Source organism: Mandrillus leucophaeus, unplaced genomic scaffold (genome assembly GCF_000951045.1).
Source record: "Mandrillus leucophaeus isolate KB7577 unplaced genomic scaffold, Mleu.le_1.0 Scaffold72, whole genome shotgun sequence".
NCBI classification, from domain to species: domain Eukaryota; kingdom Metazoa; phylum Chordata; class Mammalia; order Primates; family Cercopithecidae; genus Mandrillus; species Mandrillus leucophaeus.
Window position 1 is genome coordinate 2,165,767 of NW_012107808.1, and position 12,126 is coordinate 2,177,892.

General features: G+C 50.5%; 1 protein-coding gene across 1 annotated transcript in view; it reads right to left on the reverse strand.

Moving 5' to 3' along the window:
• Positions 1-12,126, reverse strand: part of GREB1 (growth regulation by estrogen in breast cancer 1) — an 89,964-nt gene that overhangs the window by 20,828 nt on the left and 57,010 nt on the right. The window contains exons 17-22 of the mRNA XM_011965335.1: positions 11,449-11,461; positions 11,215-11,330; positions 8,834-9,033; positions 7,409-7,498; positions 5,350-5,981; positions 3,272-3,374 (exon numbers count right to left, since the gene is read on the reverse strand). Of these exons, the coding sequence (XP_011820725.1) occupies positions 3,272-3,374; positions 5,350-5,981; positions 7,409-7,498; positions 8,834-9,033; positions 11,215-11,330; positions 11,449-11,461 (1,154 nt within the window). The remainder of the gene's footprint in view (positions 1-3,271; positions 3,375-5,349; positions 5,982-7,408; positions 7,499-8,833; positions 9,034-11,214; positions 11,331-11,448; positions 11,462-12,126) is intronic.

Genomic DNA, 12,126 nt, shown 5'->3' on the forward strand with positions numbered 1-12,126 from the left:
TCCACATCCTCTCCAGCACCTGTTGTTTCCTGATTTTTTAATGATCGCCATTCTAACTGGTGTGAGATGGTATTTCATTGTGGTTTTGATAACTTTTTAACTTTATAACCTTTTTAACTCTTTGACTCTTTTGTAATAACACTTAGCTTAAAACAAATACATTGTACAACTGATCAAAAATGTCTTCTTTCTTGATATCCTCATTCCATGAGCTTAATATTTTAATTTTTCTACTTTTATTTGTTTTTTATTGTTTTTGTCATTTTTCTTGAGACAGAGTCTCACTATGTCACCCAGGCTGGAGTACAGTGGCACCATCTCGGCTCACTGCAACCTCCACCTCCTGGGTTCAAGCGACTCTCCTGCCTCAGGCTTCCGAGTAGCTGAAATTACAGGTGCGTGCTAACACATCCGGCTAATTTTTGTACCTTTAGTAGAGATGGGGTTTCACCATGTTCGCCAGGTTGGTCTCAAACTCCCAGCCTTGCCCCACTAGAAGGTCTTTAGGGGCAGTAGTAGTCATGGAGCTGTCATCTCCTATGAGAACAATGCCATCTTCTGAAGTCTCTCCTGAAGGACCCGCCCAAGGCTGTTCTACAGTTAACTGCTTTTTAATAAGTAGGAGTTGAGTACCATAAAAGTATGGTAAATACATAAACCAGTAACAGCTGCTTATAATTATCAAGTGCTATGTACTGTACATAATTGTATGTGCTAGACTTTTGACAGTACTGGCAGCGCAGGTTTATTTACACCAGAATCGCTACAAACACTTGAGGAATGCCTCTTGCCACAGCATTCCGATGACTACGATATCACTAGGTGATGGGAATTTTTCAGTTACCCTAGAATCTCATGGGACCAGTGTCACAGATGCAGTCTGTTGACCAAAACATCATTATGTGGTGCACGACTACATTTTAAATGTGCACAAAGGATGATGCTTGGAGTGCAATTGTTATTGAGCCCGTGGGCTGCTGGGAAACCCCATCGTATCTGCAAGGCTCCTGACACATATTCCATTTTCAGGACCGTTCTAATGAGGCAAGAACGTGGATTCAGAGCTATCTCCATCCAGAGGAACAGCCTTGTGCTGTTTGCTGTGAGAATGGCTTTGCTCTCCTGTCCTAAGTCTGACTTCCACTCCGGCCAGAGTCCTGACCCAGAGGACCTCAGCCCTGTGCTTCACTCCAGCCCGTCTCCCCAGATGATCACACTGGTGGCCAAAGCCAGCAAAACCTGCATAGCTTCCTTTCTTGCCTCTATCTAAATGCTCCCCAGCCAATATGGCTCAGCTCCTGTCACTCCACCTGTAGAAAGGCTCTTGGAGTGCTCCAGCCCAGGGCCTTCTCCCTTCTGGTGCCAACAACACTCGTAGTCCAAACCAGTTTTCCATTTGCCATGTCTCATCTCACATGGTAATCATTGTCGTCTATGGTGCTTACTAAATGTCTGTCAGCTAAAAGGTAGAAAAATCTAGTTGGCCCAACTCAAATTATAAAACATGTTGATTATATTAAATACATGTCCTACTATAGTGCACACATGCGCAGAGTGCATGTCCATAGGAAGGCAGGGGAGAAATGCCTATGAATATTTAATAGGTTTTGGTGAAGCATGGTGGCTCACACCTGTAATCCCAGAACTTTGGGAGGCTGAGGTGGGTGGATCAGTTGAGGTCAGGAGTTCGAGACGAGCCTGGCCAACATGGTGAAACCCTGTCTATACTGACAATACAAAAATTAGCCGGGCATGGTGGCACATGCCTATAATTCCAGCTACTCCAGAGGCTGAGACAAGAGAATCACTTGAACCTGGGAGGTGGAGGTTGCAGTGAGCCGAGATGGTACCACTGCACTTCAGCCTGGGCAACAGAGCTAGACTCTGTCTCAAAAAAAAAAAAAAGGTCTTGGTGCTCTGTGTGTGTCACATTTAATCCCTATAAAACAGAAATTATCCCTATTCAACGAAAGAGATAAGATTTAAAGAATGGGCTTTATCATTGAACAAACTGGGTTCAGATTCTGTCTTCATCACTGGTATGTCCAAGAAAGAAAGGAGACAAATTCAGCAGGGCTGCAGACTTCATCTGAAATGTGGTTCCAAACCGTGGGGAAACCTTAGAAAACTCAGAGCCAGGCTGAAGAGCCTCTCCTTTCCTGGGAGGGAAGGCCGAGGGCTGGACCAGTTTCCTTGGCTCCAGATTTTCTCCAAATCAAAACTGAAGCACAGTTGACAGCACCGCACCAAGTGCCCTTCAGCACCGGTGCAGCTGGCTGGCAAGCTCTCCACAACACAGACAGGACTGTCTGACAAGCTCGCTCTCCCAGCACATCAGACTCATTGACCAGACCAAGTTTATGAGCCCCTGGGAGGAGTGATGATGAGGAAACAGGGGAGGTTATTTTATACGAGCTCAAAAAGAAGCTGATCTTTTTTTTTTTTTGAGATGGAGTCTCGCTCTGTCATCCAGGCTGGAATGCAGTGGCGCGATCTCAGCTCAGTGCAAGCTCCGCCTCCCGGGTTCACGCCATTCTCCTGCCTCAGCCTCCCGAGTAGCTGGGACTACAGCCGCCCGCCACCACACCCGACTAATTTTTTTGTGTTTTTAGTAGAGACGGGGTTTCACCGTGTTAGCCAGGATGGTCTCGATCTCCTGACCTCATGATCTGCCCGCCTCGGCCTCCCAAAGTGCTGGGATTACAGGCGTGAGCCACCGCACCAGGCCAAGAAGCTGATCTTAATCAGGGTAAACTCTGTTCTGGAAACGAGAACAGGATTTTTCCCACATTTCACGTATTTCTATTGTGCCCCAAGACACTGACCTCCCTGCCCAGCTGTCTGAGCAGGAAACCTCCCCTGAGAGGTAAGTCTGCTTTGCAGAGGCAGCAGTCAAATCTAATTCCATCCAGCCCTGCCACTACTCAGCTGGGCTCCCAGGCATGTGATTTATGAGGAGAATGGAACATCTACCTCACACTGGGCCTAGGAAATTAACATGGTAACTTATGCAAAGTATCAAGTTCAGCACTCCACATGCAGAAGGTACTCAGTAAACAGTCATCTACTAATCGTAATTGTATCCCTACAGCAAAGGCCTGATACTGAGAAAAATGACTGCAAGATAAATAGCACCCCCTATAAGGTCCTTGGGATGAGTCTGATCATGAATCTGAGAATTCCATCTAGAAAGTGAAATATAAAATTAAAGTCACTTGAGAAAGTGATGCAGGTGGTTCCAAGCCCACATATCCCCAAACAGATAACTCACTGATATTGATCTCCTCCTCGTCATAGACATCCACTTCCGTGAGCCGAACAAGCATCCTGGACAGGACACTGAGGAACTGCAGGTAGGCGCCTGTCTTCCCGATCTGTAAAGGTATGGGAGTTAAAACCCCCAGTGAGGAAGCCCTATCCATGTGCCAGGCACCGGCTGAACACCTGGCATGGCTCCTGCCATCTGCCTCACTTGAAGATCCTGTCTTTAAAATGAGAGTCCCGTGGATGCAAAGATATTTGAAGGGAACAAGCATGGCAGGTGGACAAATGGACTCCCATGAGCATGAGGCCTTCCTGCTTAAATATCATCGCAAATGCATCTCTAGATTTTAACCAGTCGCATTTTTCAGCTGTTAGAAATAGAATTGTATCATAAGCCGAAGAAAGCTGCTTCCAAAAAATAGGATATTATAAAACATAATGTCTTATGAATCTTGCAAATTGCTTGTCTTAATCCATATGTCTGTACAAGATAGCAAAATTCATTGCATAAGACATTTTTAAAAAGTGCTTCTTGTATTTCTCCTTCTAAACCCAGGAAAAGAACGACTTTCTTCTTCCTTCTCCTGCTTCCTGTAACACAGAGTTCCCTGCTTCCCCAGCCAAGCTTCAGGGCAGCATACCTCCTATTAATCTTAGTTCATTTTGGTTATTACTGTTGAGAAGTACTCATGGTCTGGCCCAGTACCCTCCTTGCACCCCTGTATAAAGAGCCACTACAGGCGGGGTGGCTCACGCCTGTAATCCTAGCACTTCGGGAGGCCGAGGCAGGTGGATCACGAGGTCAAGAGATCGAGACCATCCTGGCCAACATGGTGAAACCTCGTGTCTACTAAAAATACAAAAATTAGCTGGGCGTGATGGCATCCGCCGGTAGTCCCAGCTACTCAGGAGGCTGAGGCAAGAGAATCGCTTGAACCCGGGAGGCAGAGGCTGCAGTGAGCCGAGATCGTGCCACTGCACTCAAGCCTGGCGACAGAGCGAGACTCTGTCTGAAAAATAACAATAATAATAAATAATAACAATAATAAATAAGAGAGCCACTCCAGGGACGTGCTTTCCAAGCACCGAGCCCAACGCCTGGTTCATGCTACAACTCAGCAAATGCCAATGAATGGAAATAACTAAGTTTACAGAGGAAAACATGACACCCAACCACAGGGAAGCTTCAGAGAAAAAATCTGCAATACAGATGATAGACAAAGGACAAAAATCTGTAATATCTAAAGCGCTTCTACAAATCAACAAGAAATGTCAAAGGCCTAAAGCAAAAACAAATAAGAAAAAACAGAAAATCACTGAAAAAGAAGTAGCAACGACCAGTAAAAATACAAGAATATGTCAATCTTACTAGTAAAACTGTAATGTATTATTTTTCACCTATCAAAGAGACAACAATTTTAAATTGATAATATCCAATAGTGTGAGGGTGTGGAAGAAGGGAGACTCCTCGGTAAGAAACATTTTCTTTTGTCCTTTTTAAATCAGAAAAAGTAATATTGTTCATTGTACAAGTTTAAGACACAAAGGAATACTGAACCGCATTCCAACCCCAAAGCCCAGCTCCGTTCTGAAGAGCAGACCTCAGTCCCCAGCCTCCTCCTCCCCACATGCTCACGCCCAGGAGATTCTGCCATTGAGAGGTGAAATGGACTTTTGCTATTAAGGAAACACCAGGCTGCAACTGGGAAAGAGAATCCCCAGTTCTCCGTTCATGGTTCACCGAACTTCCAGTGGAGAACCCAGAGTTTTGTTTCTATTTGTTAGAGAACATGCGCAGTGGCCGAGTGAGATGACGTGGGGTGAGGAACCGTAGTCTGATACACCCAGAGAGGTCTCCCGTCCACCCCCAACATGACACAGGAAGGAATGGAAGCCACCAGCCCTGAGTGGCAGATGAGTCCCGCCCTCCTCCCTCTGGTCCACTCCAGGCTGTTGGAGAAGATTCCATCATGGGAAGCGTGAAAAGTGAAGACGCGGGTGCGGTCACCCCCATGCCTGCCCTCCAGATGGGAGTGCGAGGACCCCCCAGTCCGGGGCTGTGCTGGGGCAGCGAGCAACACCCACCTGAGGGGGGCCGCTGAGCAGCAGCCTGCGGGGGTGGAAGCCGTCCACGCGACCCTCGGCCCGGTTGCCGTAGTCCATGTGGCTGGGCCGGGGCACCGTCCACTGCCGGTAGTAGAGGGACTGCTCAGTGGACGTCATGGTCTTGCTGAGCAGGGGGCGGAAAGAGCTGGCCCACATAACTGAGGGGGAGGGCAGCAGGGAGGCAGCCTTGGGCAGGCCGCTGCTGTCAGTGGACACAACCATGTCGTACACGAGCTTGGGCAAGAAGACGACGGGCGGCTGGCGACAGGCCTTGGTCAGGGAGCACTGGGAGGCCTGCAGGACCCACGTGCCGGCAGCAGGCGCCACGGATGAGGAGGACGAGCCCGAGGAGGAGGACAGCTGGGAGCACGACGAGGTGACCGACACCTGGACGCTCCTCTGGCTGGTCTTGAGACTGCAGTCAGGCTGGGGTATCAGCCCAGGACTGTGCCTGCTGATGGCCGACGGTGGCCCCTGACTTGCCCGGGGCCTCTGTTTCTCACCAGGGGCTCTGCCCTCCTCTGTGGGGCCACAGGGCTGGGGCGACCTGGCATGCTCTCCCTGGGGGAGCCCTGTGGGCTGAGCCGAGGACTCACCACCGAGCGCTGAACCTGAGGAGAGATGAACCTGGTCAGGGACATCCTAGAAGGTACCTGTCCCAGGAGTGGCCCATCCCAGGAGTGACCTGTCCCAGGAGTGGCCCATCTCAGGGGCGACTCGTCCCAGGAGTGGCCCATCTCAGGGGCGACTCGTCCCAGGAGTGAGCTGTCCCAGAGCTTGCCGGTGGCTCCTGTTTCTGCCCCAGGCCTCCTGTACTTGTGTTTCAGGCAAACAGACCCAGTGGTTGCGGCGCTGGCTTTTCTGACTGAGCTCCGGCCTATGAGGCAGGGCTTCTTTCAATCTCCGAGCTCTGGGCTGAGGGTGAAGAGGCTCAGTGCTGACTCCATCGGGGATGTCTGGGAGCACAGCACAGGAGATGAGGGAAAAAGAAGATGCCCCCAGTCTGTCTCCTGGTGGGCTCTGACCTCTGACCTTTCCCCATCCCAGATCTAACAGCAGCGACTCTCAGTCGCTGCCCCAGCCACAGCTAGGTGCCTCCCTGCCTCCCGCAATGGGGGCCTGCGGCCACCGCACCTGTCCCTGCACCCAGGCCCTGTGCGTCTCGCCCCTGAACCTCTCAGCCCTTAAGGCTTCCTCCATTTATAACACCTTCTGCAAAGCCTGGTTGGGGGTCAGCTGCTCTCTCAAACCTGTGGTAACCTCCCCTACCCTGAAATCTGCCCTCTGCCTTGGGACAAAAGTACAGACTTCCTCATATGTGAAGTGAAAATGTGTGCGAAAAACGACTGCAAAATAACACGTCTTTTATGAGAACGATGAGTTCGTTCCTTGAGGTCAGGTCTACATCTCATTTATCCTCAGGGCTGATCCAGATAGCAAGGAGGCCCTCATAATGCTTGTGGCGGGAAGACGGGACACTCTTTCATGTTCGTGGTCCTGACCGCTCTCGGAGACAGACGGACCCCTTAGGGCAGAGACCGTGTAAAGCCTGTGATTGGCACTGCCCACTTCCTGTGGCTCTGGCTACATGGAGGGCTCATGAGCTTGTATTGCCTTTTGTTGCTCTTCCCCCAGTGAAGTCTCCGTGTCTATTTCTCTCCTTGTGCTCAGCTGCTCTCTCCACAGGGCACGGGGTTTTCCCAAGCTAACAGCAGCAGGGAGAATACCCAGGGACCCGCCCCTAACATGGCCAGACTCAGCCTGAGGCCCCAGCCACAGTGAGGGGCAGCGTCCATGGTCTTCACCTGAGGACAGGGGCAGCGGAACCCTACAGTCTTGCTCAGTCTTCAAGTTCTCCAATCCCAAGTTCACCAGAACATTTACTCTCTAGAGTCCAGTGCTTCAAAGATTTCCTTATCTTTCCAGTTCTGATGGAAAATAAAGGATCAGCAAATAGCCCTATATATGTTTCTTTTCATTCTCTGAAACCTCAAAAACCAGTTCGCTGATCTGGTCCTTCCCGCGTGGGAAGACTCACCGGACGCCTTGGAGGAGAGGGACGAGGATGCTGAGTCGTGGGAGTGGGACCTCTCCCTTTTCATGGGGCTTCTCTTCTCCAAGGTGGAGCCTGTTTCAAAACACACAGGCTGAGAATGCACCGAAATAACCATCCCTGACATTTGCCCAGCACTTCGCAGTGTGTAAAGTGTGTTCCCATGATCACCTCTCCCCAGCCATTCACTCATTCACTGCCATCTTCCAGGCCCCCACCATGGACAGGGCCCTGAGGAGACAGGAGTGGGCTGCGGTGCAGGGAGGCACTCTGGGTGCAGTGAAGGCCCCTGCCCATGAGGCACAGCTGCAAGCTGGTGGAGGAGATGCAAAAAAGACGGGTCGGGGAGCCTGCGGGAAAAGCAGGGCATCTCCTGGAAGAGGGGGCAGCTGGCCTTCGTCCTGAAGGGCCACAGGGCTTTCCAGGTAAAGCAGAGAAAGGAAAACTCCAAGCAGCAGGAAGGGCAGCCGTGCAGTGCAGAGGCCAGGAGGGCAGAGCACAGCCCGGCCACTGCAAGTTTAATGTGGGCCAGTGCACAGTGCAGTGGGGGCTGTGGGTAGAGAGAGGCAGATGGTGAAACTAAAGAAGGGGGTCCTGAGACACCAGGGAGCATGGAGAGGTGCAGCAGATACCCACAAGTGAAAGAATTAAATCAGAGTCCCTGCTGTGCTTTGAAAAGACGGCTATAGGCGGGCAGGTCCTTCCATCTGCATTTTACAGATGAGCAAGCTGAGGCTAGCAGAGGTCCCATAGTCAAGACAGAGGAGGGAGACCACAGACCCAGTCTAGTGCCCACACCCACCTCCTTCCCCTCTACACACTCCATAAATGCTTTCTAGTTTTTGTATGATTGTCTACATATTTCTCATCACATTGTTGACTACAGTCAATGCCTTGTGATGTTACCATTTATGTGTCCTATGAAAAAGATGGCATCAGATTTGAAGAGTCTGCGAATGAGCCTGTTTTCATAAATCTTAAGAATGGACAGCATACTGTTGGGTTGATGCACAGACGAAATAAGCAAGCAAATCACACCAGGTCAGAATCCCACCAGTGAGTGGAACGAGGAACTCTTAAGAAATTTTGAACTTGAACTCTAAAAAATCTTAATTTTTCTTCCTACTCTTTAAGAATTCTGGAACTAGGAAGAACCTCTATAGGGATTTCCATTTTCTCACACCACCAAAAGAGACGGGGAGAAAACAAGCAAAATCTGAATTCAAGGAGAGCTCTGCCATTTCATCCAACACTGGAAACCTCTCATCCAGAGCTGCTGTCCAGCAGAGAGGCCCCAGGACCTGCTGAACTGGAGACGGCTGTCTCCATAAGCACAGGCAGCCTCAAAGCTCAGAAGCCAAGAAAGACGTGCGGACATGGACACCTAGGCTGAGGGCAGCCACCTCTCACCTTCTGTCCCCAGCTCCTCATCCTCGTTGTCTGTGCTGCTCAGCTTCTCTGCATCACTTTCCAAGGCCTCGTTCCTAGCCCCCTTCTCCAAGGGAACCTCGTTGCTCACAAAGTAGGCAGCCAGGCCCAGCTCCTGCTCCAAGGCTGTTCTCACCAAGCAGGATGAGTTTATCAATCGCAGGTCGCAGTACCTCAAAGACCTAGCAAGACACAGAAGAGAGTGTCTGTTTAGCGCCTTCCACAAGTGGGGTGCTGTTCCCACTGCTATAGGCAGCACTGATCAGGACTATGCCCCACCTTCCTGGTGAGGACCCAGGGACTCGTACAAGTGGAAAAGCCAACAGTGTTACTGGCAGCTTGCAGCAACAAATTCAGTATAATAGTAAATCTTTGGGGACACCCACTGTGCACTTAGCCCTGTGCTGCATTAACTTTTGGGCCAGATAAAAAAGGGGCTTGAACCTGAGCTCTGCTATAAGGCTCTGATTTTTTCATCTGAAAGATGGGAATAAATATTAATAACCATCTGGCTGGGCGCGGTGGCTCACGCCTATAATCCCAGCACTTTGGGAAGCCAAGGCGGGCCGATCACTGGAGGTCAGAAGTTCGAGACCACCTAACCAACATGGCAAAACCCCATCTCTACTAAAAATAGAAAAATTAGCCGGTTGTGGAGGCGGGTGCCTGTAATCCCAGCTACTCGGGAGGCTGAGGCAGGAGAATCACTTGAACCCAGGAGGCGGAGGCTGCAGTGGAGTTGAGATTGCGCCACTGTACTCCAGCCTGGGCAACAGAGTGAGACTCCATCTCAAAAAAATAAAAATAAAAATAAAAAATATCTAAGTCCACTGTGATAAAGATTAAATGTAATCAGTGGGCATTTAATTATTCAATCCAAGTGAACACATGCCAGGGTACTAGATGCTAGAAATATGATGGCAATCAAGTCGGACACCAACAGGCAATGCTACCTGTGAGCAGGAGAGGAAAGGCCAACCCCATGCTCAGACTCGCGCAGCAGAAACACAATCACGGCAAAGGGTTTAGAGAGAGGTGCGTGAGGGTTCCAATGGGGCTCTGAAACTTACTGCTCACGTGACCTCAGGCAAATGATCGTTCATTGACTCAACCATAAAACAGGATGGTGATACTACTGCAGCAAGGAGTAAGTTTTATATGAAAAGTCTATCATGACGCCTGGTACAAAGAAGGTACCAGAAGGTGCCTGGTATAAAGAAGGTTACAGAAGGTGCCTGGTACTCAGCAAATGCTTGCTAAAATTTAAAACAGATTAAGACATTGTCTCAGTCCTTAAGGAGTTCAAGAAGAAAAGAATTAACCCATGTGAAATAGCAACCACCAAGGTCAAATGTTCTGGAGCCCCCCTTCCCCTGGCCCATGAGTACGCAGCATGCAGAGGGCTGTTTGCTGAAGTGTGGGGTGGTCCTGGGGGAAGAAGCCAGGCCCACTGCCAGCCAGACTGGCTTAATCTCAGTAGGCCTCAGTTTCTTCATCTGTAAAATGGGACTACTGAAATAGCACCTCTCCCCCAGGGTTAAGGTGAGAGTAAAATGAAATAAAACATAAAAGAAGAATCTAGGACAGTGCCCAGAACATACAGGAACTCCACTGATGTCGGCTTTTACTATCTGTGGCCGGCCGTCTGCTCCTCTCCATGGGTATGAAGTCTCTAAAACCCAATCTGTCACTACCAATCCAAGAAACCGCCGTACAGGAGGCCCAGTGACCTGAGTCTCGAGTGTCTGCATGTCTGTGTGGTGGCCTAGAGACCTTCCCCCAGGGGACATCGAGTGGATGTGTGGCTGAGACTTTCCAGGCTGTCATGGCTTCGGAGGGACACACCTTCTGAGACAGTCCACTCTGTGCCGGAAGAATCAGCACTTCCCAAGCAGCGTCAGTTGCCCCCACTCCCAGAACACCTCCTAAGCCAGGAGGGCCCAGGCATTGCGGCGGCCTAGGTACCAACAGGAACTGTGGCCGCAAGTCCTGGAGCGGATGCCTTACTGTCCCAAGCAGAACTGCCATCCCCAAAGCACACAGAGCGCCCCATGGGGAGAAACTGAACTCAGGAGGCTTTAAATCCTGACTCCAGCTGTAGGGCCTCCACTTGCAGAGCCCGGCCACAGCCATCACCACGAGCCTAAACAGTGCCTTTCTGAGAATCAGGAAAAGGGGCACCGGCCTCAGACGCACTCAGGCCCCTGCTGGGAAAGCCACGATGAAGGTCCCACCCACAGTGCCTGTGAATGCGAGTGGTGCTGCCTGCCGTCAGGGCATGGCAGTCCCCCTGACACGCTCCCTGAGGGGGCCCAGGCAGCCAGCTCCTCAGAGAACCCCAGGGGCATCACCCCTCCACTCACCTCGGCAAGGACTCCCCGTGCGGGTCCATCCCACTGAAGATCAGGATGCAAGGCAGACCCTCCAGCTCCAAGTAAGTCTGGGGTCTCCACTCCACATCCTCGATTTTCTGCCACATCTGCAGATAACGAAAAAGAAATAAAGCCACAGACACCTCCCTTCCCAACCAGCCCAGCTCAGAGGAACCCTGATGGCCTCCCACACCAATTTAAACTCCTCGAACTACATCTTCTAACCAAAAGGAAATTTCTTTAGACTGCAAATAAGCACACCGTGAAAGATGGGAATTTTCAGTCGTCTAGAACATGTAGACTAGCCAGCCAGAGGGTGTCCAAGACATCTCTGTCAGCTGACCAGCTGTGTGAAAGAACGTCTGTGTTGTCAGCTGCTCCTTACGTCTTTTTTTTTTTTTTTTTTTTTTTTTTTTTTTTTGAGGCAGAGTCTCGCTCAGTCACCCAGGTTGGAGTGCGTGGTGCAATCTCAGCTCACTGCAACCTCCACCTCCAGGGATCAAGTGATTCTCCTGCCTCAGCCTCCCGAGTAGCTGGGACTACAGGTGCATGCCACCCCATCTGGCTAATTGTTGTATTTTTAGTAGAGACAGGGTTTCTCCACGTTGGCCAGGCTTATCTCAAACTCCTGACCTCAGGTGATCCGCCCGCCTCGGCCTCCTAAAGTGTTGGGATTACAGGCGTGAGCCACCGCGCCCAGCCAGCTGTTCATATCTTGCCTGTGTTCTCTCCTGACAGTGTCCTCCCTTTCATTCCTGTTTTCCACTCATTTGTTCTTTCCCTAACCCTTTTGCACTTTCTGTCACCTGCGGGTTAAGTGAGAACCTACTATGGGTCAGGCGCTGTGCTAGGCTTTGGGGGGCTGAGTTCTGTGGGGATGGCCCTCACCCCCCACCATCCGGG